At 52.8% G+C, this 25971-nt stretch overlaps 1 protein-coding gene across 6 annotated transcripts in view; it reads right to left on the reverse strand.

The window, feature by feature from the left end:
* The window catches only part of WHRN (whirlin), a 55967-nt gene that overhangs the window by 10470 nt on the left and 19526 nt on the right, over window positions 1-25971 (reverse strand). For 5 of the 6 annotated variants that reach the window (XM_080402132.1, XM_080402133.1, XM_080402135.1 and 2 more), the window contains 5 exons: window positions 15277-15402; window positions 3843-4045; window positions 3468-3504; window positions 1918-2130; window positions 1379-1591 (listed from right to left, as the gene is read on the reverse strand). In XM_080402132.1, coding sequence (XP_080258258.1) covers window positions 1379-1591; window positions 1918-2130; window positions 3468-3504; window positions 3843-4045; window positions 15277-15402 — 792 coding nt within the window. The remainder of the gene's footprint in view (window positions 1-1378; window positions 1592-1917; window positions 2131-3467; window positions 3505-3842; window positions 4046-15276; window positions 15403-25971) is intronic. The other variant, XM_080402134.1, reaches the window with a different exon arrangement.

Genomic DNA, 25971 nt, shown 5'->3' on the forward strand with positions numbered 1-25971 from the left:
TCACGCCCCTGGAACGAGGTGCTGCACTGTCAGGGAGGGCCTGCAGTGCGACCACGTGCTCTTGAAGGCAGCTTTTAAACCAGCGGTGCCCACCCTCTTCCCTATGCCAGAACTGCACCCCGGTCTCCCTCCCTGACCTCGTGTGCCAGGCGCAGCAGAGCCACGGCTCACACCAGGCCCAGCAGCCGCGCTTGGCACGGGGTGTCATGGCACAGGAGGGAGAGCACGGCACAGCTGAAGCACGAGGTACAGCCCCAGGCACGGGGGTAGCGTGAGAACAGGGTGTCACGCTCAGTGCACAAGTCCTGGCAGACCTGTGTTAGCCCTCTGATTCTTCAGGAAGATTTTCCCAGCAGGCCTTCGGAGAGCAGAGCAAAAATCGCTTTGTTTACCCTGATGCAGAAAGGACCGCACCGTAATCCACCCTGAACAGAGCAGATGGCTTTCCTATGGGTATTTGTGAAATCAACAGGACAAAAGCACAGCTCTGATGCTCTGAAACTCCCCGAGGAGGCTGGACCAAACGGTGTAGGCAGGCACAGCCCCAGGAAAGCCCCCCACCTCTCTCCCTGCTGGCTGTTGCCTGGGCCCTCCCAGCACAAGCCCACTCGCCCTGGCCGTGGGCTGCCTTGCTTGCTGTCAAACGAGCAGAAAGCCCATCGTCATCCGTTCTTTTCACGAAGGTTTTAATTTCCAAGGTTGCTAATGCATTTATGATGAAAGGCATTTTATGGCTAGGAAATTAATTTCGGGGCTGTGTGCCTGCACACTCTGAGGTGATTACGATAACTTAATTAGACTGTGCGTGCGATGAAGGCCTGGCAGAGAGATGTGGGAGCGCTGCCACTTAATGCTGGAGAGTGGGCAGGGGCTGGGACAGGATGCAGCTGGCCTGGCTGCTGCGGCCCCACTGGGACGGGGAGCAGGCAGCCAGCGTCTTTAAGGAGGTGATTTAAAAGTGACAGCCAGAGCTGGTGAATAGTGGCCTGTGACAAGGGGCTGAGCTTTCTGCGTGGAGGCAGCTCGCATGGCACAGTGGAGGTCCTGGAAGGGAGGCAGACTTCCTCCCTCGCTGGGGACAAAGTGACATTTAGCACCAGGCTCAGCCCCCGTGCAGAGGACAGTAGAATCTCAGTCTCAGGAGCACAGAGATACCAAGCACGTGTCACGACATCACCCTATTACACCTACAAATCACGCTATTGCACCCAGCCTGCAAGGGAAAAGGAAAAGGCTTCGGAGGAATCCACTGGGGAAGCAGACTGAACAGGGTTTCTGCGGAGTGAAATGCTTCTGTAGCACCCCAGGGAAATGAGTTTGTTGTAGGGCTGCCAGGAGCAGGTGCTGAAAGAAAAAGGAACAGCCAGGAGGGACTTACCCGGGCTGAGCTGACGGTGGTGGCAGTGAAGTGGCTGCTCGAGGAAGAGACGGTGTCACTGTAGGACATCATAGAGTAGGAGTCGGTGCCCGCGCTGGGTCCTGAGGGCTGACGTGCCTTCATGGACTCGATCTCTCTCTTCAGCACCAGGTTGTCGAAGCGGTCGAGGTCTTGCGGGGAGATCACGCCCCGCACCTCTGAAAGCAGTGAGAACTGGGCCAGGCAGACAGACAACCAAAGAGAGGTTGGAGCACGACCATATTCCTGGCAGAAGACCCATCCTCCCACACTGCTCAACAGCAGTAATGAGCTGTACTAGCAGGTAACGCATGAGGAGGTTTGGTCCCCGACTTTACCAGAGGAGCCACTGAACACGAGCCTGTATCCCCCATAATGTCCTGCATCCGGGATTTTGCCTTCCTACCCTCACCCTTGACCCTGAGCAGGTAACCTTGGAGGCACCGAGCCACACCGTGACAATGGCTCTGCTCAGTCCACTGGGTACAAGAAACTGTCCCTGACCTCGGTGTGGGCCTCACCTTAGCGTGTGTGTTGAGTAGCTCGAAAAGTGCCATGACCAGAGCATCCACGGAGATGTTGCCTTCCTTGTACTCATCAAGGTAGTACCCCATGGTGGCCCGCTCCTGTTCGTTCAGCAGGTGCCGTGCCTGCTCCTCCAGCATGACTCGGGTCTGGTTCACCATGCTGCTCAGTGTCACCTGGGAGCCAGCCAGGCCCCGGTAAAACACAGGCTGAGGAAGAGAGGAGAGAGGTTTTGGCCAAGGAATCAGCTGCTGAAGGGGCTTTGCTGAGACAGCTGGGCAGCACCAGCAGGACTGAGAACTGCCCCCTTGCTTTGCTCTGCCTGCCAGCCCAAGCTGCCTGTTCCATTCGCTGCTCTCAGCCAGCTACCGGTGGTGAAGCTGGAAAGCGGGACTGGCAGGGGGATGCTGAGGAGGACCGGAGGCAGGTACCCCCAGGGATCCACCAGCACGGCCGCTCACTTAGTGTCACTACTTGTCTGGGCAACTCCAGAGCCAAGAGTATATGCAGCACCAGCTGAATAGAGAACAGCTTCCCAGCTCTGTTCAGCCAGCAGGGATGCCGTCCCATGACCAGCTACTGATCTAATAGCAGGCTGTATTCCTTCCTGGGGGGACTGGGGCCATGAGAGAGAGGCAAGCTTCCCATCTTGTGTGAAAGGCACACTTGCCCCCACTGCAAGCTTGAAGCAGACCCCAGTGAAGATAGAGTCACTGGCAACCAAAGGAGTCCCAGGGAGAGACGAGTCTGGCTGCAGATGAAAGGCTTTTTATTCTGAGAGGGATTTCTAAGAGGAGATCCTTGCTGTTCCCCTCCCAGGCAGTGCTGGCACTCTCAGCACAGGGATATGGAGCCAGTCAAGACCCCGACTACCCCAGAGATGCTGACGGGAGCTGAGGCTGGGGGTGGGGGCATGTATTGCCAGCAAACAGCCGTTATCAGGGAGAGCCACCTGTGAAACCTTGCTGCTTCATTTCCATTTGAAAGAAACATACTTTGCAAAAAGGTGTTGGGAGAAGACATGCAGTCACAGGGCTGCAGTCACAGCACCCGGTGAGTCCCTGCCACTGCTGCAGCCCTGCCACCGGCTGGTGTGCTGGTGAGGGCTGGCTCAGCTCTGCTTTGGGGTGGGAAAGATCCTAGGAGCTGTCAGGGCCCAGAGACAGCCACTGCGTGGAAGGCATCACGGTCACCTCTGCAGGGTGGAGGGGGTCCCCACAGCCAGCCCTTGCCCACATGTGATCATTGTGCCTGGCCCATTAATGGGATCATTCCCAGGTTAGGAGGTACCAGATGCGCTGCAAAACTGACCCGCCAGCGGCACAGGAGAGGGGGCTCACGTTATGTGCTTGCAGAAACACAGCTGGCAACATGAGGCGAGAAGAAAGGCTAAAGCCACCTACCCCCCCACCCCACCCCACCCCCGTCCTCATAAAGCTAGCATCCCCTTTATAATCAGGAGCAGAAAGCCCTCCCTCCCATGGAAAAGAAAAGACAGTAACAGTGATTTTTTCACAAGGCATCAGGAAGGATTTGTATCTCTTACCCTGGCTGTCACCTCCGCAGCATGGTTGCCCACTGCCCTGCGAGGAGGGAGAAGATCAGTTAGCACCGAGCACAGCGTGCCCACTGCTCAGTACCTGGCACAAGTCCTGTTATGTACCTTCCCCTCCGTGCCTGCAAACTGAAAGCTTCTGGCCTGAGAGAAGAGGGAAGGGGGAGCAGAACATTGCCCAGACCTGATGTCCAGGCTGGAGATGCTGGCTTGCAAGCACTGGATACGGAGGCCACACACCCGAGCACTGGGGGTGCTCCCACCGACAGGCTGCCCGTGCACCCTGCCGTGTGCACCTTGCGAGCGGGAGCTCTGAGCCGACGGACCTACACAGCAAGCTTGCGCGGGGGTGTAGCGAGCACATACCCTGCTGAATTGACGAGGGTCTCTCCGATCTGGGAGCTTGCTATCCACCTGGTCTCATCCACGGTGGTGCGGGCATGGGGCAGCCTCCCGATGTCCTTCACTGTCATGATGAGGTGGCGGGAAGACTTGAGCAGCTTCACTGCCTCGTCGTGGGGGATGCTGAGGAAGCTCCTGCCATTCACCTCCAGGATCTGGTCTCCTACCTGTGGAATCAGGACGGGGTGAGCCCTGCAGGGCTTTCCTGTTAGGAAGATACACCTTCCTCTCCCACCAGGGCGAAGCTACTCAGCCTAACCCACCACCAAACGAGGGACACAGCAACTGGAGGGACCAAGAAAAATGAGGGAGAGGGGCCAAGTGCTGGTGGCTGGAGACCAAGCACTCAAGCTGACAGCCAGTAAAGGACCAGGCTGTGAAGCCTGGAGGAGCCTGTATAGGGTAACAAGTCAGACCAATCTGCCCAGTCTCCTCCATTAACTAGATCTGCAGGCCAGCTTGGTTAAAACAGCCCCCAAAGAATATCAAGACCTCCATCTCCAATCCCTCCTGCTGCTCTGGGAGGCCAGGAACCATCTGCAGAAGCCCCAAACCTCAGATCCCTGTGTGCAGCAGGGAGGGTTCACCTCGGATGTCTCACCACAGCCTCCAACGCCCTGTAAACTGTCGGTTCTGAGACAGCTGCATTTCATCTCTCCTCTCCTCTTATTTCCTCCCCAGCTGCTCCTACCAGCTTTCATTTTTTGGCCAGGGCCTTTGCTGTCATCAGGAGCTTCCCCCGCAGCCCAGCCACGCTCAAGATATAGCACTCATCTGGCGTTGCCCCCTCCTTCCCAGGTCCTCTTCCTCTTTGCTTCTAGGGCATTCAGCGCCACTCCTCCTCGCTCCCGTATCACAATTCACCCTCCTCCTGATAAGGCACCTCTCTAAAACTGCTCTTTCATATCTTTGCTTAACCACAGGCTTCTGTTCGGCTCTGTCAAAACACAGTTTTACTTTCTTTATGCTGCAATGCAAGCAGAACGAGACATCCCTTTAAATTACTGACCTCCATCTTGGAGAAGAGGAGAAAAGAGGGAGGGGGGAGAATTTCTAAGTCTAAGATAATAACACGGAGAGTCAATATGATCCTTTTCAGTTCACTCCAGCTCATTCTGTCGCTGGGTTAAGGAAGCCTCAGAGGACTGGAATTAATTCTCCAGACTCTTATCCCAGTGAGAAGCCATGACTAACCGCTGCCCGGTCTGTTATGTCAACTCTGCTGTCATCCAAGTTTCCCCCAGCGCTACCCAGAACTTCCCTGGGGTGAAAGCGGCCATCTGGGGTACCACCAGCAAAGCTCAGCTCAGTATAAAGCACTGGAGATCCGTCGACTGCTCCAGCAAGGAGGGGAAGCCAGTTGCTTGTCTGAGGAGAGAGCAGCTGATCCAGGAACCGCAGCACAGCCCCCGCACTTGGACATCGCCTCTGTTTTACGCTACGGCTGTGCTGAAGCTCACAGGAGCACAGGGCCAGAGCTTGCACCAGCTCCTCTCCAGGCACAGCATTGCCAGCTGAGACGGAAGAAGGCCAGGGGCTGTGGCAGCAGGACCGGCACACATACGGGCAACTTGCATGCCTACTCCCGCCCGACTCCTGCTAGGCTGTGCTGCTCTGCCTATGGCATCCAGACGGTCGATGCAACCACCATCGAGGCTTCAAGGCTAACACGACCCCTGAGAAGGCACCCGCTGCTCTCACTTGGCCTTCCTGGGGCAACACGTCCCTTCCACTAGTGCATCCAGCAATGGGCGCCGAGGGCAGAGTGGCTGTGCCACAGTGTCACCCAGTGCTGATATAACCCAGCCGTGGCTTCTCCAGGCACCCCCAGGAGGACATCCTTGGTGGAGGCAGCACAAGAACAGGGAAGAAAAGGCAGAGAGAAATCCTGCTGCATGGGCCAGGAGGGACCCCTGCTCACGGCCCTGGCTGTCTTGAGGTCTGTGGTGTGACAGACACCGCTCAGACCACCTGAGAAGTGACCTTTATGAGAAATCAAGCAGAGAGAAGAAGAGTGAGCTGGTGCAGAGCCCCTGGGTGGCAGAAGTGATCACGACTTCGTAGGGCTCTGTCAGAGGTGACAGGGGCAGCAGGACCCTGGCTCTGTGCTTACCTTAAGAGCCACTGACCCACCTCGGGCTGTCTGAAACTGATGCAAATCCCAGTCCTGAGAGTCCTGCTGGGTGAGGGTGTTTTGTGAGCAGGGTCTGACCCTGCCAACAGCCACACTCGGGGACAGTTACCCAGTGGTGAGAGGCTGTCCCAGCTGCAGTGTAACCAGCAAAGGGTGCGGGATGCAACCGGGAGCATAAGCCAGAGTCTCAACAGCAGCACGACTGACCCTTTCAGACGGAGGGTTAGCCTGGCAGCTACCACCATCAAAGCAGAGGGCACGGTCCATCCCTGTGGTTCCCTCTCATGCTCTGCAGTGCCGTGGTCTCGGCATCCCATTTCTGTCAGGTTTTTTATATTCTAGTAGCACCAGGGCAACTCCCGGACAGACTGCTGTAGAGCAAAGTTGGCTCAAGAGCAAAGAAAAACACCATTACCTTGAATCACGCTCCTCCCAGCAGCTCTCAAGGGGAGACTGCAGCAGTTTGATTACGTTTTGTTTTGTTTTGAAATGAGTCTTAAAGAAAATTCCAGGTGCCTTTTACAGGGGCCTTGGGCCGGGGGTACCAGGCACTCCACCCCCAGTGTAAAACCAAGGGCAGGATGGAGGAGCCTGGAGAAACTTTGGGACCCACAGTCCGCACAGAGAGGCTGCAGAGCACTACTTCGGGCAGGTGAAGCCTGCCAAAGCGCCAGCTGCCAGCTCAGGGCTGTTCCCAAGGAGGGTCTGGCTCTTGCCACCCAGCTCAGCACTCACGAGCAGCCCTCCCTTCACCCACCCCACAGCGGTGATCCAGCTCGGTTAACGGAGCTGGCTAAAACTCACGGCTGCTTCTTGCAGGGCTGAGTTTCTGCTGCTTCAGCTCTTTCACCCAGCCCCCACCCCACCATGGCTGCAGGATCAGGCAGCTGCTCCGGGGTGGCAGGAAGCCCCAGGACTGTCCTGGGCTGGTGGGTGGCCACCACGGCAGCAGAGAGGTGGCATGGCCTCAGAGCAGCAGAAACCTCCAGGAGCACTTCACTTGCTCCAGCCTGCTTTCCAGAGGAGGGCAGAAGAAATCCTCCAAATCCACTGCGCGGCACTTGTGCAAATAGGTATGCTCCGGCTATTTAAGGGATTACAGAGGTTCTGTATGCCAAGGAGCCATGAGGTTTCTCATTATTGCCAGCATTGCCAGAGCTTCTGAATGCCAAGGAGCCATGGCAGCTTCCCTCCCTGCCCACTGCAGGCCACGGAGGGTCATATATGGAGACCTGTGTGCTCCTCTGACCTTGCAAAAATAGATGCAGAGGGAGAGATGGCACATACTGCTTCTCCCTGAGAAGCAATAAAGAGATGCAAAGGAACAGGAGAACCTGGGAGCTGGTTACTGAACATCCAGAAGTTGAGGAGGAAAATCCTAAGACGCCCGCAGCAGCAGTGTGAGAGCGAGCCCAGGAGGGAGTCGAGATCTGCCAGCAACACTCAACTGTTGGGGTTAGTTCAGACTAGAAGTGTCAGAAGGGGTCGGTAAAGGTGCTTTGAAGAACTAGGCAGGACTTTGCCACTGGCCGAGATGTGGCTGATGCCTCTTCAATGACCAGAGAGGACACAGGTGAAAGACTACAACCAACAACTCATGGACCACTTTGCTCAGGGTGCAGCTGTGAGAACGATCGAGTAAGCCTGCAACAAAAACACGTGATGGCAAACTTAAGAACCATATCAAGAATAGCTCTAAAACTAGCGTAATGGCAATATCCAAGCAAACGTGTGCCCTTGCTGTGAGCGCATTCCCTGGTCACGTCTCTGCCTGCCCAGCAAGGAGATGCAGAGAGAAAAGTTCCAGAAGAGGGAAACAAGAATGATTAGTGGTAGATGAAGGTGCTTGTGAAAGGACAGATCGAAAAGATTAGGCCTGTTAAATTTAGAGAAGAGATAATGTGTGGGGAGCTCGATGGAGCTATACAAAATAATGCTGGCAATAATGAGAACCCAGAGAAGGGCTCCTGTTTACCCTTCACTCTGATGAAAGGACAGAGTATGCTCAGTGAGGCTGGAAGGATGCTCCGAGTGGCACTGACAGGAGAAAAGGACCTGGAGCCAGAGCACCACAGAATCCTGTAATTGTTTAGGCTGGAAAAGACCTTTAAGATCATCGAGGCCAGACGCAGCTTGGATGCAGCAGAGCTTGGTTCTGCGTTCAGCTCTGTCCAGTGACCTTGAGCAGATTTGCCTCATTCTTCTGGGGACAGTTCGTTCCTCTGGGACACACAGAGGGTCTGGTGGATAGCCAGGGCTGTGGCAGCACAGGACAGTCCAGCCCCTACCAACACCACTGTCGGGGTCCCCGACTTCCATCTTCACGTGGGTCAGCCGATGCCCTCTGTTCGCTGTCTTCATAACTGCTGTTAATGGGGCAGCTGCACAACTAATGAAGCAAAAGAGGTGACGCAGATAAGAGATAAACCCACAGTCCTACGGCCAGCCAGGAAGGCAGCTGACACCTTCAAGCTGGGCTGACGCAAGCCCACAGCTCAAAGGGAAGAGTGACACAAGCGTTGCAACAGCCACTGCAAGGCCCTGGTGGTGGCACGGGCCAGGTCCTGCTGCACCATCTTCTGCTTTGGTCCCGGTAAGACCCTTAAAGCAGCAGGTCCTGCAGAGCCACCTGCTCTTGGCTGGCCTTTCCCTCCTCTGACATTCTCTGGGCAAGGACGAGAGACAGCACGAGGCACAGGTCGGACTCGGCAGGTCACGACCAGGGGATGGCCCTTTGCACCAGCTGGCTGGAGGGGAGAGAGCGCAGGGCAGAGCTGGGTCAGGGTGGGACACTCACACTGACCCCAGCAGACTGCCAAAATCACTTGCCAGGGATGTGAAACTTCCTTGGTTTGAAAGAAAGGACAGCCTGGAACCAGCCTCACCTCTGTGAACCAGCTGCAGAAAGAGCCAGAGGCAGCCAGCTCCACCTGAGCTGATGCACAGAGACCAGGAGACAAGGAGGGAGGGAGGGAGGGAGCCCAAGGAAAGGCAAATGACACAGATGACCACGTTCCCAACCATCAGACTCCACAAATATCTCAGGTTCCCTTCAAGCTCTGTCAGCTTTAAACCAACAATTAGAAAATTGCTGAGCACCGACGTAACAGAAAGGGAAAATTATGCAAGTGGCTGAACTGCCAAGAGAAACAGACATTCAGGTGTAATGAGTATCATCTCTCAGGTCTTTCTAATTCACTGGGCAAACCAATGGAGTGGATTTTGCTGCTAAAATAAGGAGCACCGGGCTCACTGGGGCACCACCAAAACAATGAAAATCCAAATTCGATTGGATAGTTTTATTGCAATTATGAATCTGTAACAGTTTTCTGTATCAGGGATTAAACTGTCGTGATTTTTCTGTTCAAGATGGTTATACAGATTTAATAACCTTTCTTCAGTTTCTCCTTTCAAGAGTGGACCAAAAGGAACATTGCCATATCATGGAGGTCAGAGGGGCCCTGGACAAGCTACTTCACCTGCATCTGTCCTTAATTTCTGCCTCAATATTTATTCAAAGTCCTTCATGGCTCTCTGGTCTCTTGTGCTCCATTAAGTAGAGTGCCCAGCACCAGACCACCTCTGTTTGGGGCTGCCGGAGTATTAACACTGTGTGAGAACAACTAGTCACAAAATACTTGGGTAACTTTGAGCACCTCGTGCAGGGGGGAAAAAAGACCTTGCAAAAATAATTGCTGGTGAAGGGCAGATAAGGGAATTACCGGACAGCCCAAATGTCTGCAAATCAGCCTATCTTGATGATAGGCTCTTATTAGAGCTGGAAAGGATTTTTTGCTAATTAACGTAGATAATTATTATTTTTTTCCTCCAAAAGTCGAGGACAACTGGGAAGGTAACAAAAGACTGCAGCGACGCAGAAGAACCATCTTTTAAACCAAACAATGACGCTGGCAAATTATTTGCTGTATGCACAGCTCCAAACCAGCACAGAATAAAAGAATTAATAATAAGACACAAAAAAAAAGTTATAACAAAACATACAAAAATTATTACCCTGGATATTTCAGGAACAAGTTTTCAGTTGCGCTCAGTTAATGGTGGGTGGACACAACAGGACCTGCTGAGTGCCTGATCATTTCTGAAAATGGGATTATTCTCATTTCTTAGGGAAAAACCTACCCTGAAAAGCAGGGGCTGAACACGATATGCAAAAGGTGACAGCCTGCGGACAAGAAACAGAGTTCAGGAATATCACAGCTCAGCGATGAGCTTGCCTTCTCTTCCTTATGACAGAGTAACATGGGAAAGGGAGGTGCAGTCAAGAGAAACTAAATGGGCTTAAGACAAGGGTTCTGAGCACTCAAGTCTCTTAAAAATAATCAAAATTGGCTCTGGGAGAAATTCAGTCACACAGATATAAAAATAGGTGAGAGATTTTAAACATGAGTTAATGTTAAATGACACCAAATTGAGCTGGGAATAACAGGGCTAATAGGATGCCAAATGGTTTGGCACTAGCACTAGTCTTATTTAATGCCACTAATGCGCTAGAAGAGAGGTTAAATTACACTTGTGGATACCACTGAAGTAGAAGGAGTCTCTCTCCAGCGCACATAATTACCAAAAGCAGACCTTAAGAAATTAAAAATACGGGTAGGAAAAAGCATGAATCGATTTGGAAACGCTCAAATTAAGATCCGCAGAAAAATAAGGGAGGTACTCAGCTTCCCCAGGAGCGAAACGGGTCGGGGCAGATGATCAGTGTCCGACGAGGCCAACACAGCCTGCTGGAAGGATCAGAGATGGATTTGGGAGCAAGGGAAGGGAACAGCAGGTGCCCAGTGCTGTCTGAAAACGTGCTCTTTTCCCCAAACACCTTGCAATACAAAGACGAGGAACAAAGCAGACGCTGACTGGAAATGGAAGCATACAGGGCAGGAGATCGCCTCTTGGAGCAGGCGGTGATTTCGGCACAGCTGCAGGGAGGGCTCTGGTAGCCTCCCAGCAGAGGAGCACTTTAAGTAACGTCTGTCCCCATAAAGGTGGCATTGCTTGAAGGACTGCTGCACGGTGCCTCCAGTGGAAAGGTGACATCTTGTGCAGCACAACCATGCGCCCCCCCCATGGAATTTCTCACTACACAGATTATTCCCCAGACTCCAAGAGAGCCACAAAGCATTTTTTTATTTTTTTCTTTTTCAGTATCCTTCTCTACATGCAGACCTCAAAATACAAGCCAGTTTTCAAGAGGCAGCTTCATGACTGCTCCCGATGACGTAAAATCATTCACTTCTTCTTATTTATAGTTTCTCTTTTTCTTTCCTTCTCTTGTATATGGATGTACATGGATTGTGGTAGCATCTTTTTACTTCGGCTTTCATGCTGGGAACACACTATTGAGTTGTTTGTTCAAAGAAAGCTACTTGAAATCTGCTATTTCTGATGTGAAGGTCAAGGAGAGAAAAAGAAAGTGGCTTAAAAAAACCCTGACAAAATACACTATCAGAAAAAATGACTGAGGAAGAAATTGGGATGAGCAGAGCTACGAATGGCAGCTGAACAAGCTCAGCTCCTGTACGGCATCGCTGCAAACGTCACGCAGGAGGCAGGAAGGACAGAAGCTAAAAGCAAACAAGACTGGCTCACGTTCCTCCTTTGCAGTCCTCTGCTCACCTGCACCTTTTCAGTCTGAGAACTTACATCGAGGCAGCCTATTTTAAAACGTGCCAAAGAACACGTTGTCAGAAGTTTCACGAATGAATAAACATAAAGACCACCAAGGCCAAGAGTATGAATATTTAATTATTGACTGACTGCAGTGATCCAGCCCGTTTTCTGCTGGCACCTGCAGAGCACTCTGCCTCGTGGCCACGGAGCCAGAGGGAGCAGAGCAGCAGTACCCAAACCGGCATCAGCAGGGCTGGATCTCCTCTGGGACCCTCAGCTCCTCTGGGACCACGGCCCCTGTTTGGGTAGCAGGTAAAAGCCAGCTTGGCTTTTGGGCCCGAGAGAAACTTCCTTGGTTTTGACTGGCTTTCAATACCGTGCTGTTCACCCTTTAATAAAAATTTAAAGGAAGTATAAAATGTGTTATTAGAACATTCGAAAATTCTGATTTGGTGCCACAGATGCAAGAAGGTTTTACCTAAAATGAAAAGTCTGGCAGAATCGACTCACACAGTTCTGGCAACGAATTCAGTGCAAGCAGCAAAACCCACAGAAGTATTTGCTGCCTGGGAAGTCAGCAGGAACCTTCCCGTGGACCCGACAAGGCTGGGTTGCGCCCACATTGAAAAAATCCACAATTTTTCTATTTCAGAGAGCAACGAGTTGCCTGGAAATCACATTTACCTGTCAGCTCTTCCCTCTTCAGGATATTGCATCCCTTCCACCACCACCTGGAGCAGCGCAGGGAGCGTGGGGATGCAATCTACACCCGACCGTGTCTAACAGCAGGACATAAAAGGCCTTTCTTTATCTCCAAACCTCCAAGCAGTTCTAAATTTACAGCCTGCAGCATACACAAATCAGGGTGGGAAGTGTCTGTGCGTATCTGAAATCACATAAAGCCTGACATTCAGGAAAGCATTGGCCTGCTGGCGTGCACAAATCAGTTACTAGAAAACAGAACAGAAAGGAGAGAGAGATATAAAGAATCAATAAGCAGAGGCTCTGGTGTGCAAACAGTTGTGGTGGCACAGGCACCTGGCTCCGCAGGGACGGAGGGGAGCAGCACGCACCGCTTCGTGTGCTTCACTACAGCGTGTGCGCAATTGTCGTCTTGCCTTCCTGGCAGGCATGAAATGAGAGGTGGCAGGGTAAAGCTGTGTGTTGTGTAAACGCTGCTGTGACTTCTCCTACGTGTGCGAGACTGCAGTGTGACATCAGGTGTGCTGAGCTGACCGGCAGCTGGACTGACCCAAGAAAAGCGGCGGTTTTCCCTGTGCGGTGAAGAGAGGGATTTGGAGCAGCGTGGAAGCACTTAACGTGAAACAAACAGAAAGAACCGTAGGAAAACAATGCAACTTCTTTTCCTGCCTTTAATCCTCCAGGCTTCTGGTGTTTGTGAGATGGAGTCTGACACTCCGGCACAGGGTCAGCAGGGCATGAACAGGCTTGCTTCAGACGGCAGGTCCTCTGACTCAGCAAAGTCATCCCTGTGACGCCCGGGGTAGCTCCAGCCAGTCCCTCTCTTTCCAGCTCTATTAGGTAGGAACAAATTGTCCTGCGCCTCTTATCATCTGTCCTGAAACCCTCGTGTCCCAGAGCGCTGTCTCTGCTGCCTCCTACCACCACCCTGCACCCCTGACCAAGCACGGGCTGACAGCCTGGGGGACGGCTGCGTGCCCTGGTGGGGTGTGCAGGCACAGCGGCTGCGAGGTGGGCAGCACAGGGGGCATGTACACCCTGCGAGAGGATGGTCTGCAGGGAGTTCCCAGCAGCAGCTCTCACTTCTTGCTGCCCTGAGAAATACTCAGCCACCTCCCTAGGATGCTCCCACAGCTCTTCGCCCCTAGTGCCCAAATGACCCTCTCATACGGCCGAGTCCAAAACCCCTTTTTCCCTGCTAAGGACCTGAGAGAGTGACAAAAGCTTGGACTGACCCAAACCCTCAAGTTCAGCATTTACATTCTATGGCAAAAAGAGCCAGCAGCGAGGAACAGGAGCCTGCAGCAGCCAGTTAAGTTCAGCAGTGGCTGCGTTACCCCCATAAATGTCTCCTTGTCTATAAGGGCAGCCCTGCTCGACCTCAGTGCCCAGTTAGATGCAATATTTTGTGCCACAGCAACTTGAGGGACAGGACTGCATCTGCCCCAGCCCGAATCACAGCCCTCTCCACCCAACCGTCCACCCACTCCATGCTACTAGCCTCAACAGATTTAAGTGACTTTATGACGCCACCAGAGCAAAGCTGAAGGCTTAGCCCTAAACTCTCCAGGGCCGACCAATGGAGAAATGTATCACTCCACAATACAGAGAGGGGATCAGAGCGGATTACCCCTCGATCCACAGCAGTCCAGCGCTATTTTCAGGGGACAGAGAGAACATTAGGGAGTTTAACATCCATTGAGTCTTGACCGACACAAGGAGCAGTGAAAGAACTGTCTCTCGGAGCCCACGGGATTGCACTGGAGGAAGCAAAAGGGCACAATGTGATTCCAGGGAGTTGGATCATTCAAAGAGAAAAAACACACCAGAAAAGAAACCCTGAGTGATGAAACAAAATGCTACAGCCTGAGGAGTTTATGCTCTGTTCACGAGGAGCACGGAGATACACCCAAAGTCCAATGGCTTCCTTTTCAACTTATTTTACTGGTGAACACCCTAGAACACATAACATTTTAACCCCAAATGCCCCTTCCAAGAACAGCTGAGGTCCCAGGGTGTCCCATCCTGTTCTCAGGATGTCCCATCCTGTTCTCAGGAAGACTGGAGGAGCTCGGAGGTGATTTTTGTGCATGTGTACATGGTGGGATGAAAGAGATGTAGGATCTCGCTTTCCAAGAGGTCTGCGGCAAAACTGTAGCCAGCTCTGGACCAGCGCAGCCTCAGCAGGGCCCAGCCAAACCACAGAGCATCCTTTAGGAACCTGTTTGACTACGGAGGAAGCCTGATGTTGCTGGAGGTCACACCAAGTTAAGCTGCTGATAGATCAGCTCTGCTCTGAGGGTGATCCTGCTGTTTCTGCCTGTTAAGACACGATCCTTGTGAACGCCAGTGCTGCCGGAGGAAACTAGCAGGCACCTGCTCCCACCTCAGCCAGCCTGGCCGCCTCTCATCACAGCATTTAAACCATTCCTTGCAGGCAGGCTAAGAGCACCTTGTGCAAAACACTAGCTCCAAACATAATGGATTTGGATGCCAGACGCAGGAACAGGGCACAGGACCAGGATCTTTAATAGGAAACTCTCCCCTGCCAGCTCAGGGAGGTGAGAGTGACTTTCTTCACCTGCCAGGTCGGGGCTGCACTTTTAGATATCTACACCAAACCATCCCCAGGCTCTCTCAAAGGGGAGAAATCAGGTGTGGGGGCGTGCTAAGGCAGAAAGCAAGTACAACCTACTCCAGAAACTGTAAGACTGCATTTTTCTCTTCACAACCACCTCGCTCCCCCTAAGCTTAGTATCCAAAATGCCCAAATAACATGCCCTGAAAAGCCATCACTGACCTTTCCACTGAGAGCCCCGCTTGAGCCAGGGGCAGAGGGATAGGAACAGCCACAGTTACACGCCGACGTGGCTCTGCAGCCCCAGCGTGTGAAGCTCTGCTTCCCACCCCAGCCCACTCTGGGGTCACTCGTACCTTTAAGCCAGTGCTCTCTGCTTCAGAGCCTTTATCTACACCAGTGATGTAGATGCCCAGGGAATATTCTGCCCCTCCTCGGATCATAAGGCCCAGGGATTTCCCTTCATTCAGGACCAGATGCACCTGCAGAGGAATAGGAACAGTCATTTATGTGGCATCTGAGCGCTGCACAAAGGCGGTGGCAGCTCCACGCTTCTGACAGCAGTCACGTCTCTGCTGCTGCCACCAGCTCTCCCACCACTCCCCTAGCAAGGGGCACACACCCTGGGACAGAGCCCCTTCTGGAGATGCCTCCAGACAACCCTGGACACAGCTCTAAACCAGTGCCGTCCCCTCCTGCAGCAATGCAGAGGCAGGAGAAGTGCAGGTTTAGCTGTGGCTCCCCAGGCTTGTCTGTCTCCCCATGCCTAGAACAGCCAGTGCTGGCTGTGGCTCGAAGGATGCTCTAGATACACAGCCTGTGGGGTGGGCAATGCCCCCTGCATCCCCAGAGAGCAGCACAGCTACCCGCAGGCACAGGGTGGGGGACAGGCAGGGTAATTCTTCCAAGAGGGGCATTTTCCAGTGAAGCGTGGAAAACATGCAACGTCCGTGATTTGGGTTTGTTTTGTCTTTTGCTGTTTTTCAATAATTTAGAGGCTCAGGTGGAGTGAGAGGGCAGATCACGTTGAGAAAGTGTGGAAGTTTGGCTCTTTGAAAGGAAAGCTCGGAAGAAGAGAGAAAGATGGAATGCCATCCGGTAGCCAGATGACAAATCCAGAAGTAAAACACTGGCACGGGAGGAGGTTAATGCCTCAAGTGGAGCAAGTAATGTTATTTCAGGAGAGGTGTGGGCCTCAGGAAAGGAGACACAGCTTAGGCAAGGGCTGAGAGATCATTCTGCAGGTTGGAGTCCAGCTAACGTATCGGCCAGACGAGGGACTGCCAGAGCTCTGCTGGATACTGCCCTTCTCCTCCTGTCTGTCCTAGAGAAAACCAGCCTCCAGCGTCAGCAACTAAAAACATAACTAAAAAAAGCAAGCTACAGGTTTCACTCCAGTTTATGGAAAACGCTGCCAGGGGTCCAGACAGCTGCTGTTAAGCTCTTCAGCCGAGGGCTAGGCTGCTCAGGGCCGTTGCACCTCCCCTGGCACCGGCCCCAGGTGTCGCAGGGTGACAAAGCAGCACCCAAGGGACCCTTCTGCTCCTGTTCTGCAGTCCTCAGAACCGTGAGGAGGAAACGGTGCAGGCGAAGAGAGAGGCGGGATGCACGGCAAGCTGGAACGCAGGGCAGCTGTGCCCACGCCGTGTCCCCTGCCCGGACGGGGCAGCTCCGGCGGGATAGAGGTGGTGGGGGGAACACGGGAGGGAAATGCCAGCTCTAGAGGACCGAGAGGGTCCGCCTACGTGAGGGGCAGCGCACATGGCCTGGGAGGATTACACCCATGAAACGGAGGAGGAGTTGCTGGCAGTTTCAGCTCTCTGCTTCCCCAGGTGCATCGCTGGGGGTAGACACGCAGCTGAGAGAAACCCCCGGAGCACCACGGGCACTGACGGCAGCGCTGCCAGTCCGCACGGGCTGTGAACGTCCCCTCTGCCTACCCGTGCCCTGTGCACACGCGTGATGGCCCAGCAGTTACCCACACCCACCCTCACGGGGAGCCCAGCTCCATTGCTGCCCTTCTTTTATGCAGCGGTGACTGCAAGGGGCCACCCTGGGCACGCTCCCCTCAGGACAGGGGACAGAGAACAAGCAACAAGACAACACAGAGGCACAGGCTGCAGTGGGGAAAGACCCCGAGGCAGCGCAGGCTGCTCCTCACCCACCTCCGCCAGCCCCGTCACGGCTCTGCACGGATGGCAGCGCCCCAGGACACCCCACCCCGGCACCCCGCCTGCCCAAGGCACAGAAGGCGCTCGGGGGCTCCCCCGCTCAGCCAGGTACCTTATTATCTCTAATTAATAATACTAGGATGGATTTTCCATCTATCCTGCCCAGAACAGCCAGCACATACTGCAACAGACGTTGGGTATTTTCCACAGACCTGAAGTACCCGGCAGCAGCTGGACAGCTGTTTTCCCCACCAAGCGCTGCCCGCAGGGCTGGGTTTGCAAGGCATGCCAAAGCTATTAGCCAGCTTCCCATCTGCCTTCTTCCATCCTCTCCTACTCAGAGGGCCTGATGATATATGGAACTTCAGGTGAGAATTTAGAGTGAATGAGCAAGCCTGTATTTAGCTCCCTTGAGGACTCTCAATTTAAAATGGCCTTTGTTCACTCGCTGCGTGACATTTCCTAAATGAATAACTCCAGGGCTTTTTTTCTGCTTTTGTCCCAAGTTTTAAGTCAATTCTGCAGAAAAGCAGACAGCAGGAATAAAAACAAATGAGAAAAGCCAAAATGTGTTTCACACTGATAGAAACAACCAGAAACAGACTGTTTGCGAATGGCTTTTATATTTAAAATTCTTCATTGCACTCAAAGCAAAAGCTAGTGCATTTACCTGGATGGAAAAGTCATTTCCAGCATCAAGTCACTAATTAAGCTGCCTTCTCAGAGGAAACAGCAACACGCAGGGAGTTCAGCCCAGCCTTAGAGAGGCTGGTATTGAAAACCCATTTTCTGTCTTGGTGGTGGTGCAGTAGCAAGAGAGAAACCAGCAGCAGGACATAAATCTGCCTAAGGACAATACACTGCAAAATTCTGTACTTTCTAAGAAACGGCTGCCCAAACGGTTCTTGCTTTTCTATACTGCTATCACAGCTGGCTAGCAACTGTATTAATGCCTCATCGGCTGCACGTTTTATGGATCCGCAAGCTAAAGCTGGGGTGATCAGAAAGGGGTGACCAACACAGGCAGGCTCTCAGCACGGCACCGCCGCCCTCTGCTCCCGCGCCCCGGGAACGGCTGGACCGTGGAAAGGCCAAGAGCTGCAAGACACGAACCGCCTGCATCAGTGTCCTTGTCCAGCACTGCACCACGCTGCCGTTCCCTGGGTTAGTCCCTCCCCTGCTTGAAAGTGCACAAAGTGCTGGAAAAAATTTGAAGATTGAAGCATTGTAAAGGAAGCACATAAAGGGACCTTCATGCTTCAGGCTGGAGAAGAGAGCTGGGCATTGTCCCTACCCAACAGAGCGTTTGCCTGTCAAAGTCAAGGGCAATTTAACTTTCTTTTTACACGAAAATGCTGTTTTGGACATAGAACGATTACTTTATAGAATATTTCACTGAGTTTCTTTTTAAAACCAGAAAAATATTCAACTTTTCCAAAGCCCTTCTGTCGCGACGGAGGGAAGACACAGTCACTCAATATGAGTGATCAGCAGACTTCGTTTATTGTCTCTTACAGTCACCTTTTATGCCTTGTTATAATTAGCTCATACATATTACAAAAGTTAAGCTCATTATTGGTTAGTTGCCTAAATACCAAGCCCACCCCTTGTTTCTCTTCTGTAGTTATCTGTTCCCACCTGCAACATTCTTTTCCCACCAAAATCTTCCTGTTATTGTGTAACAAGGACAGCCAAAGACAGTGTATTTTGCTTTACTTCAGATAAGCTGAGAGCGATGTGCATTTTTGTCCAGCCAGCTAAACTATGTTTATGTAAACTTTTTCAGCTAGCCAGCTACCCGCACCCTTCTGTTTTCTCCCCATTTGCCTAACGACATTCAGGGTTTCCCTTCTACTACACCTTCTTCACCGCACCGTGGCCATACCGTTCAAAAATCCCCCGACGTCAGGGAAAAATACAAGTAGCAGAAACGCAGCAAAGCGCACGCAATCACAGATCAGGGTCACAGCAGAGTAGTAACACCAACACCCTCTCTACGAGCCCTGAACAACAAATAGATGTGGCAGCACTGCACTGGGCTTGGCAACAGGAGGAGTAGCTCTGTATCAAGATATTTACATTTCCCTTTAACACCACCCTGATGGCCGGGTAAGTTGAGAAGCTGCGCTCTCCACCCGGGTATCATCAGATGGAGTAAGAGATACTCTCCCTATAAACCTGACGTGTGGTGTGTGAGCTGGTTTGTTTACGCAGGTACCAGGCAAACTTACGTCTTCAAGAAGCAGAAAGCGATGAGAATACAGCCCCGAGTAATCAAGGTCCGAAACACCTTCCCGCAAACCCAAAACTCCGGCTGCGTGCCAAAACCTACGCACTACTTAAAAATGTGTTGCCACCGGCAATCCCAGAAAGTTGGGCTCTAGGGTTTAATTGCATTTCTTAATCAACTAATGCCTACGCCTCTGCCAATAAACCGTGCGGAAATTGCAATAGAAACTCAGGCTGCCACGAAAAGCATGGCAGCAGCAGGGGCCAGGGAAATAACCGCTCTCGGAGCACTCGGCTTATTGACCAACGGCACATTTAGGGAACAGCTGAGAAATGAAGTGAGTGCTCGCAGGCAGGGGGCTTGGTTTGATCAGGCTGGAGGGTGAGGAGGGAGGCGGGAAGGAGGAGCAGAGAGAAGGCGTCCAGGAGCCAAACGGAGAGATAAGCCGATTGCCAGGATGAAGCAGAGGCTGAGTCACTCCATGTTAAGGGCTTAGGGATAAGACGGGAGACTATTTTGCACACCATCTCCCAAGGGCCTCCTGCCTCCACGAGGCTGTCCCCAGTGCCGGGGCACACCACAGAGACAGCGTTAGGTGGGTTGGCACCATCATGCCGGATGCCCCAAGCCCAGCACTGCCCACACTCGCTGCCACCCTGCTGGGGGCACCCTTCCCACGCCGTAAGCCCACCCTCTGCACACGGTGTGGGGTGGGAAGGAGACTGCAGGATGACAGTGAAGCACAAGCCAAGCTGTGCTGTCCAAGGAGGGAGATAAACATGTCCACTATGGCCAGGCTGTTGTTTCCAGTGGTTCCCACCTCCGTGACTTGCTCTTGCCACGATGGAAAGTGCCCATCCTGGGTCCCACTGGGAACAGACCCCCAGGACACCGTTCCCCAGACCAAGCGCTTCTTCTTGAGCTTCTCCACTCAGGTAAGCAGGTTTGTACACATACAATTAATACTTCTGTGCAAGTCTTGTCCCAGAAGAAGGCATTTTGGTTCCGTTTCCACTTTGTTTCCTCCCTCCTCAACTCTCTCCCTGTTCTACTGCCAGGCTGAAGCTCAGGGGGAGAAGCTGTAACATACCACAGGGGCTAGTTTCGGGGATAGCTGGGATCACTCCAAGCTGCTAAATGCACAGCTGTCCTGACACCATCCTAAACCAGGGCCAGCAATTAAGGCATGCAGAAGGGCAGCTATTCTGTAGGGGGAAACTGAGGATACCCAGGCAAGGTAACCCCTCCTCACCTTGCTGAGAAGGGCCCGGTATTCCCAGGCTCACAGTGGCACAGATGCTGCGCGGTCCCCACCTCCTCCCCATGCCCTACTGAGGCTGCGTCCAGCCCCAGGCTACTCCTGTGTGTACAACACAGGAGCATTTGAAAGATCAAGGTCACACATTTAATTTCAATTTCAACACCGAAACATCTGCTGCCTCCTGTAGCAGGAAACGAAGGAAAACATGCCATCATCAGTCAGGCTTTTGCTCTGAGTAGATTCTTGCATGGGATATCTTTTCTCCCGGTTTATGAAATTACCTGTTGACAGATTCGATTTTACCATTAGAAAAAGCACTTTCAGACAAGAATGACTGCACCAGTGCAATTCGGCACACAGCTGTGAATGGCTGAGGAGGTTTCACCCATGCCAACAGCTATTTCCATGCCATTACTGCTACCACACAACAAAAAACAACACTTAAGGAGGCTCACACGGCTCATCCTCCTCCTGCCTACCACAGAAACCCCACTGACTTATGTCTAGACATCCTGCAAACGTGCGAGCACAGCTCAGAGGAACACAGAGCCAGCTCACGACCCATTAACCGAGGTCCTGGGAGCAGCAGTCACAGCTGCTAGAGGTGCCAGATCCATCAGAGCTGCCTCTAATACCAACCCCACTCCCAGGGCAGGCTTTGCAAGGCTGTGCCAGTGACTGCAGCCACAGCTGCCCTGGCAGCCACCTCTGAGCGTGTTTAATAGTAGCGCAGCTCCAGGGCTGCCTCTGGCTACGCAGCAGGAGCATGTGGGGCGCCGATTTGCAAACAGGTTCTTGTAGGAGGTGTGTGCCGGGACAGCGAGCATCTCCCACGGCTGAGAGGTGGCACTCGGAGCAGAGGGACAAGCAGGCAACAACAGAAGCAGCACAGGACAGCCTCTAAACCAAGCCCGCTGCCCCGGGGCCGGATCCCCGCTCTCAGCAGCTCTCGCCCACGCTGCTGAGCCCACCGGCTGCCCCTCCCCACCCCCCGGGGCACCGCTCGACTTGCCCAGCACAATTACCGCTTCTGGGGGCTTTTCTGCTAAAGTGCCTGAAATAATGAAGAGATGGCACTGCCACCCACCGGCGTGGGGTGAGCTGAGGTCTGACCCAAGGGGTGTTTCGGGGTAAGTCTGCTGGGACAGTGCTACAGGCCACCCAAGGCAGGAGGACCCCTTTAATCCCTGGGGAGCTGGGGAACCAGTGGCTCACGTCACATACTCCAGTCACCACAGGGAACTAACCACATACCCCTGGAGCAGCCTGGATATGCTTCCAGCTGTAAACCAAAGCAAACCCCAGCAAGGTCAGAGCAAGCAAGCAGTGAGAGACGTGGGGAGCTGTATCAATTCACACTGAAAATATCATTACAATCTAATAGAAAGAAATCCTTCCTTATCTCTCCTGCATCTCTTATCCTTCATGCTCAAGCAGTCACCACTAGTGTCTCAAGCATTTGAGCCATGCAATGTTATCACAGATATATTTTTTCTTTTTGTTTTTTTAATAATTACAGCTACTTTTGGATACAGAACTGCCTGAAGGCAAAGAGATGCTCACACTCTCTTTTTTTATGTGTATTTTCTTTCTTCTGCTGCATCAAAAGCTTAAAGGAATAAGCAGCTCCCCTGGCAATAAGCACATTAGAGCAACGATTCAGCTGATGAAATGGCGTTTCTCAGAGAATTAGCAGTCTGACACTTGCAGAGCATTTTGCACAGTTAGTCTTCCTCCCAGCTCAGCAGCACCTATGAGTTTTTGCAGGCTGACGGTTTCCAAAGTGCTTTTAATGAAATAAGCTGTTGATCCCAGAAGTATATCAGTGACAATTCACAGCACAAATGGTCCTTGCTGTTACAAAAAATCTAGAGGACTTAAGCCTGGACAGATCATAAAAAGTAAACTGTTCTGAAGCACAAGGTGACCACGGGAAGCAGGTCCCATCCTTCCAGCAAGCAGGCTACAACCTCTGCTGGGATTGCGCTGGGGGACTGTGACTTGCTGCTGTGTCTGTCCTGGAGACAGGTGGCTCCAACATTTCTCCAGAACTTTGCACTAGTGCAAGCCCTTCATGTCACACTTATTGACCACCATCAATGGCTACTTCACTTAAGGGGAAGACGGGCACAGGGCTCTCACGAAACACTGCATCCATTGATTACAACCGCAGGGAAGGCTGCCCTTACTGCAGGAAACTAATAGTAGCAAAACTTAGGAAATACGGCCATCTGTTCAACCTGCCACAGACAACACAGACACGGAAAGCATAAAATTTGCAAGAACTTGCACAACCACAAATGCGTACCTGCCAGCACCTCCATCATCTCGACATTCCCTTTAATTCTTGCATCCCTTCTTGTGCCTTTTCACGAGATATCATTTGTGTTAGGTCAGGCCTACAATGAATAATCGGCCCAGATCTTAGCATTCACCTCCTGCTCATCCACACAGAACAGCCTCTGACCCAGGCTTGGTGCAAGCTGGATTTTGGCCCAGAACCACTAACTGAAACAAGATGGTGAAAGCAAAGCCAGTGGACAGCTGACAGTCCACCCATAACCTCCCAAATCCCCGTCACTGCTTCTTCCACAGCTGACAGTGAAGGAATCCCACTGTCTACACAAAAACACAATTCAAAGCCACGGGCAAGGAATGTGCCAGCACTGGGACAGCAGCGTTGGCTGCCTTCTGCGCTGAATCTGCACTGCAGCAAAGCTACCCAAGGAGGTCAGACTGACCCGCCAGCTGAAAGCCCAACCGCCCTGGCTGCACACCAGCCCACCTGCCCCACGCCTGCAGCCCACCGCCCACGTGCCCCTCCAGGAAGGTACGCAGCCGTGCACCAGATCTCCCCTCCACCGGGCAGATCGGTTACACTATCACACACACGCCAACAGCAGCGGGGTTTCCATTTCAAGCCTTTTGATAACGAATGCTTCTGCCTACAGATAAGCAAACTTGTTAAACTATGCTACAACAGCCATCCTTTCAGGCATACAGAACAGATGCGCTGGAGGAAAAGGTAGCCAGACAGGGATATCTCTATTGCCTGATGAATGTAGGATGCCTCCACCAACCTTGAATTTAACCTTGCAAAAGCTGGAAATAACCACCTTAGCTACAGCAGCGTTGCAGGCTTACTGAACTGTAGCGACGCATTAACAAACTTGCTGGTTTAGGTGGCTTCAGCCTCCTGCTGTAGGGCTCAAGGCTGATCTCTGCTGTACGTTTCCAAACGGTGCCTGTTTGAAAGCTTTTACATATGTATTCCAGGACGTTCAGATCGATTGGAAATGGGGGGGGGGGGGGGGGGGGCGGGGGGGCACACACCAACGAACTAATCCCCAGCCCTTCTCTCAGAATATAAAACCACCCAGAAATCAAATAGCCCATGGCAGTACCTGTCAATTCCAGTTGACTGGGCTGAATTAACCAGGGACCAGTTGCATTTATTTGCCTGATATTTGTGAACAGAATAACCCCATTTTCAACAGTTAACTCTCTCTGTGTATCTACACATAAAGAGAAAAAACTAGAGGCAGGCTGCTCCTGTGTTCTGGGACACGTTTTCATCTCTGGATGGCACACAGCAAGTCAGGACAAAGCGGCTCAGCTAATTCATGCCCTGGGGCATGTGTTCAAACAAATGACACAGGCAGTCACACCAAATAACCCCTCTTAAATCTACTGGCCAGGTCAGGCTCTCCTCACTGCCAGGCAGCCTTTGATCACGGTGGGGCTTTCTTTCACCGTCAGCTGGCAAAGCCAGGGACCTCTGCATACAGAAGCGTCTGGGTTGCCTTGGCCATTTAAAAGTTGTAACACCCGGTAATTGTCTTTTGCTGGTCTTACAGATGGGATTCAGGAGTGGAGGTTATTGCAACGTGCATACCAAACCTTGCACGCTGACACCAACGAGCAGGACTGTCAGGAGGAGCTGAGTTTGGAGGCAGGCTCAAGGTAGTGCAAGGAGTGGAGGGGCCAGGGTCCTGTTCTGAGCAACCTTGGATCCCATCAGCACTAACAGCTACTGCTGAAAGCGCTTCTGAACTGCTGAGCCAGCAGGCTAGGGAGAAAGGTACACCATGCTTGTGGTCAGCAAGGACGGAGCCGCGTTAAGACAGCAAGGAGGCAGCTTCCAGGGAGCACCGAGCTGGGCTGCAGCGAGCAGCAGGCACACTGGAGTCTGACACAAGAAGTCAAGTCTGGAGTAGCAAAGGCAGCCAAGGGCCCCCCCAGGGCTGCGCAGGGACCCCAGGAGTGCAACAACACACGGTTGATAGCTCCTGTCACAAGCATGGTAATGGGCCAGTGTGGCCCAGCGGGGCAGGAGGGGAACAGCAGAGCGACCGCTGTCACTGCTGACATGCCACGGAGGAGCAGTGCCAGGAGAAGGTTGAGCAGTGCCTGTTCTCATGGTGCCAGCACTGCCCTCCACATCCGACCTCTGTACACCCACTTCTGAGAGCTTCAGGTATCTCCTGCAACTGTCATTTTGATTCTCCCCAGGTTAACAGAGGGGCCTCCACACCCCTGCCCTGCAGTTAAAGACCATTCTCCACTACAAGCCAAAGGGCTGTCCGACTGTGTGAAGCAGCACCAAGGAATGGAAAAAGCAAGCTCAGATTTTGGAAGAGCAAGGCTCTTCCACCACCCCTCACACCTGGGCAAAAGGTCCTGAAGCCATCAAGCCACAAACTGGTAGCACCATGAAGATCAGGCATCCCACCCAAGGCTGGTAGATTTCCGCAGTGCTCTGTAAGTGCAGCGCTGCCACAAAAAGGCATCACAGCAATGGCACCAGAGAAGCACAGCTCAGAACAAGGACAGCCACTTTTGTGAGCCACAGCCCCACAACCTGGCTCAGCCAGAATGGTGCCACAGCGGGCGACCTGGAGCTGGGACCCCCCCTCACACCTTGGGAGTGTATCCAAGAGCAGCCAAGCCCAGCACGGATGCTCTTCGAAGTTTAACGTGGCCTTCATTCAACTTGGCTTCATTCCCTTCCAAAGCAGATTAAGTCAGGGTAATTAAAGGTCTTTTAACTTGCAAAGTTCAGTTGGATTCATTTTCCTGTGCCCCGCCTGGAAATGCCAGCCCTGACGAGCTTGGGACCAGGAGCAGCAGAGGGGAGGCTGCTTTGGTCTGATGACCGACCCATGCAGCAGCCAAGCAGCCCAGGGACAGCTCGGGCACCCGGCATCACGTTTCCCTAGGGACTGAGGGAAACGGGCTGTCTGGGGCCCTGCCAGGCTCAGGCACCCGGCAGGGATGCGTACAGCTGCAGGCTTCTAAGGGGGTTGTGTCGATACACGGCAAGGACTAAAGGAACAATGTGCAGAGGAACACCTCCTACCCACAGCTTCAAAGAGTTGCTGCCTGCTGT

Source organism: Falco punctatus (genome assembly GCF_963210335.1).
Source record: "Falco punctatus genome assembly, chromosome: 9".
Classification (NCBI taxonomy): domain Eukaryota; kingdom Metazoa; phylum Chordata; class Aves; order Falconiformes; family Falconidae; genus Falco; species Falco punctatus.